We start from the raw sequence: 3,625 nt of genomic DNA on the forward strand, positions 1-3,625 counted from the left end.
TTTCTCATTCTCAGCTGTAGCTCTTCTATAAGACTTGAGTGATGCAAGGCTGGGAATATGGCCTAGTGGCAAGAGTGCTTCCTCATATACATGAAGCCCTGGGTTCGAATCCTCAGCACCACATATATAGAAAAAGCCAGAAGTGGCACTGTGGCTCAAGTGGTAGAGTGTTAGCCTTGAACAAAAAGAAGCCAGGGACAGTGCTCAGGCCCTGAGTTCAAGCCCCAGCGCTGGCAAAAAAAAAAAATACCCCAAAAACAGTAGTGGCCTTGTCTTCGTCTTTCTCTTCTCCTTGCTCAGACGGAGCTCAGCTCCCGGCAGACTCCTGATCCGCCATCTTTTTGAGACCAAACACCATGCCTTCAATTAAGTTACACAGTTCTGATGGAGAAATTTTTGAAGTTGATGTAGAAATTGCCAAACAATCTGTGACCATCAAGACCATGTTGGAAGATTTGGGAATGGATGATGACCCAGTTCCTCCACCAAATGTTAATGCAGCGATATTAAAAAAGGTCATTCAGTGGTGCACCTACCACGAGGACGATGCTCCTCCTCCTGAGGATGATGAGAACAAAGAAAAGCGTACAGATGATATTCCTGTTTGGGACCAAGAATTCCTGAAGGTTGACCAAGGAACACTTTTCGAACTTATTCTGGCTGCAAACTACTTAGATATCAAAGGTTTGCTTGATGTCACATGCAAAACTGTTGCCAATATGATTAAGGGGCAAACTCCTGAGGAGATTCGCAAAACTTTCAACATCAAGAATGACTTTACTGAAGAGGAGGAAGCCCAGGTACGAAAAGAGAACCAGTGCTGTGAAGAGAAGTGAAATGTGCCTGACACTAACACTATAAGAATTGTTCCAAATACTAGTTGCACTGCTCTGTTTATAATTGTTAATAATAGACAAACAGTAGACAAATGCAACAGCACATCAATTGCTTTAGCTTAATATTGTCCTCATTGCATGTGTAGTTTGAATACACATCCCAAACTTACAACTGATTTTCTTCTAGTCCGAGCAAAAGCTTCTCTTTTCTTTACTCAAAATAAAACAAACAATTGGGTTCTCTGCGGAAAGTGGCATTTTAGGATTTCTCTCTTTCTGAAGAGCAATTTCTGTCTAGTTTATTGACTAGTTAACTTTAGTTAAGCTTTTAGAAGTTGGCATTGTAAATAAGTTGCAACAAACTTTCTGATAGAATTAACAAAATATGTCTCTATTCACAAATTGGAAACTGGAAAAAGGCTACTTGAAGTTAATGTTCTTAGTGGGGTTTTTAGGTTGACTCTAGCCAGGACAACTGGTATGTATGAAGCAGGGCTCTTAATTGGACCTGAGGCTGAGGACTCTCTTTCCTGTTAATTTTTAATCTTCTCAACTTTGAATATGTTGCTGGAGACTCAGTTACTACCAAGTTCATGTAGGCTTTTTGGGGGGGGAGGGGAGGGAGAAATGTAACTAGACAATTGGTTGGCTTTTTGATTAAAAACAAACAAACAAACAAAAAAGGCTTGAGTGATGCAGTCCCAGAACTCACAAATGGTCACTCAAGTCACTTGCAGGTCCCATCACTGCCACCCTCGGAAAAGATGCCCTGCTTACTTCTCTTCTTTCCTCCCTAGGTACCACCACTCCACATCCAGTGAGTGCATCTCCTCTTAGACCACTGAAAGTGCACCAGAAGGCTAATGAGACCCAGTTCCTCCAAACATGCTGCAATGAAAATTGCAGGCAGTCTGACCACCCACTCCAGGAGCCTGTAGACTACTGCAGGTCAGCATGTCTGAAGGAGGAGTCCACATGGAGAAGGACAAGGAATCTGAACCACTCATACCAGGAACAAGCAGAAGGAAAGGGATGTCCAACTGTGCCACACAATATGCAAGAGGGGAAGCAAAATCACCAGCAGCAGATAAGTAGAATCGCTGTTTCTCCCCTTGAAAAGTCCTTATGGGTGTTTTATAGATTGAGGAACATGAAATTATGTCCAACATCTGTCTAATGACATTTGCTAATCTGCTAGTTTCTCTCTCCTGCCTTATTGATGGAGGTGGTCTCGTATCCCTTGCTACGCTTTGAAAAATCTCATTTTAAAGATAATAATGTTGAACTTAGAGACAGAGAATCTGACAAAGATATATTTTCTGACCCTGAAATGGATGGAAAAAAGGGAGGAAAAAAAGAGAAAAAGAGGGAGTTATATAAGAAAGAGAAGAAAGAGGAAGAGGGAAGCTGGGGATATGGCCTAGTGGCAAGAGTGCTTGCCTCATATACATGAAGCCCTGGGTTCGATTCCCCAGCACCACATATATAGAAAATGGCTAGAAGTGGCGTTGTGGCTCAAGTGGCAGAGTGCTAGCCTTGAGCAAAAAGAAGCCAGGGACAGTGCTCAGGCCCTGAGTTTAAGGCCCAGGACTGGCAAAAAAAAAAAAAAAAAAAAGAAAGAAAATCCAGAAAGAGGAAGAGGGAGGCAGAGAGAAAGAGAGAGAGCAAAGAAGATATAATGGGACTGTCTTTCCCTAACCCCCTCACATGTCTAGACCAGTTGTCCAAGCTTGGGCCATGGGTTCAGCTCAGAGCAGGGATATGTGGCTGACTTTGTCTGAAGCACAGTGCTGAGTCTAGGGCATGGACTTTCTGATGGAAATATCTAGATTTGTTTCCAGAGGAGGGGAGGAAAGGGGCAGGACAAAATGATAAATGCCAGCAACGCATCCTTTTATAGGATCAGACGATAAAGCCAAGTCTTTTGTAATGCATTTTTTGTGATGTATTTTTCTTCATTACTTGAGGTGAGGTTTCAGACAGTGCAGAAACTTTTGTTTTTGTTTGACAGATGGGTATTCACTATGTAGCCCAAGTGGGCCTTAAACATATTAATTCTTCTGCTGGCAGTGGAGATGATGGGGCTGAAGGAGTGTTTCTGAGGACTTGAAACATTTTTATGTACGCTGTTTGAGAAACACTAGAGGAAAAATTGAATATTTGGATATTACTTTTGATTGCTTTGGTTGTGTTCTTTTAGCTGAAAGTCAAAATAAATCATGCAGTTACAAAGAGAAATATTGATGAATTTGTTCTTTCAGGGGAGCTCCATTTAGCAAAAATGATCTTTTCTCTTCTCCTCCCTGCTTGAGGAACCCATGAATAGTGAAACAAACAGAAGAATTCAAAGATGGGAGAGACAAATGCAGCTGGAAGGATTTAGTGGGACCCAACTGGGTCATAAAAGACAGAGTAGACTTGGAGAGACTGGGGTCTCCCGTGCTCACGGAATGGAGCTCTGTGCATAGATAAGTGATCTGTGTCTGGTCCCCTAAGTGCTTGTGAAGTTAATCGCGATGCTCCCCAAGCCCATTTCTGGGAATGGTAAATCTCACCACACTGTCCTATCCCCTTGACAGCATCAAGTTGCTTGACTTAGCAACTTGAAAAAGATCACTTTTAAAACATTTTGCACTTCTGCGTGGTGGCAGAGAAATAGACATTGTTTCCATTATTTCTCAGAAACTATTTGGCCAGGCAAGGAGGAAACGTAAAGATCATGGCAGTGCCTCAGTTATCTCATAGCACACGTTAGGTGAAACAAAATTGTGCTAAGGCCAAGTCAACAA

At 42.2% G+C, this 3,625-nt stretch overlaps 1 protein-coding gene across 1 annotated transcript; it reads left to right on the top strand.

Annotated features, from left to right (window-relative positions):
• The first annotated feature begins 266 nt into the window (after positions 1-266).
• LOC125352329 (S-phase kinase-associated protein 1-like) lies at positions 267-945 on the top strand. The gene has a single exon (XM_048347424.1). The coding sequence runs from the start codon at positions 357-359 to the stop codon at positions 834-836; it is 480 nt and encodes a 159-aa protein (XP_048203381.1). The 5' UTR covers positions 267-356; the 3' UTR covers positions 837-945.
• Positions 946-3,625: the final 2,680 nt, after the last annotated feature.

Source organism: Perognathus longimembris, chromosome 6 (genome assembly GCF_023159225.1).
Source record: "Perognathus longimembris pacificus isolate PPM17 chromosome 6, ASM2315922v1, whole genome shotgun sequence".
In the NCBI taxonomy this organism is placed as follows: Eukaryota; Metazoa; Chordata; class Mammalia; order Rodentia; family Heteromyidae; genus Perognathus; species Perognathus longimembris.

What these genes read in the sequence shown, in the direction of transcription:
- LOC125352329 (XM_048347424.1), top strand. Translation starts at nt 357, where the DNA reads ATGCCTTCAATTAAGTTACACAGTTCTGATGGAGAAATTTTTGAAGTT.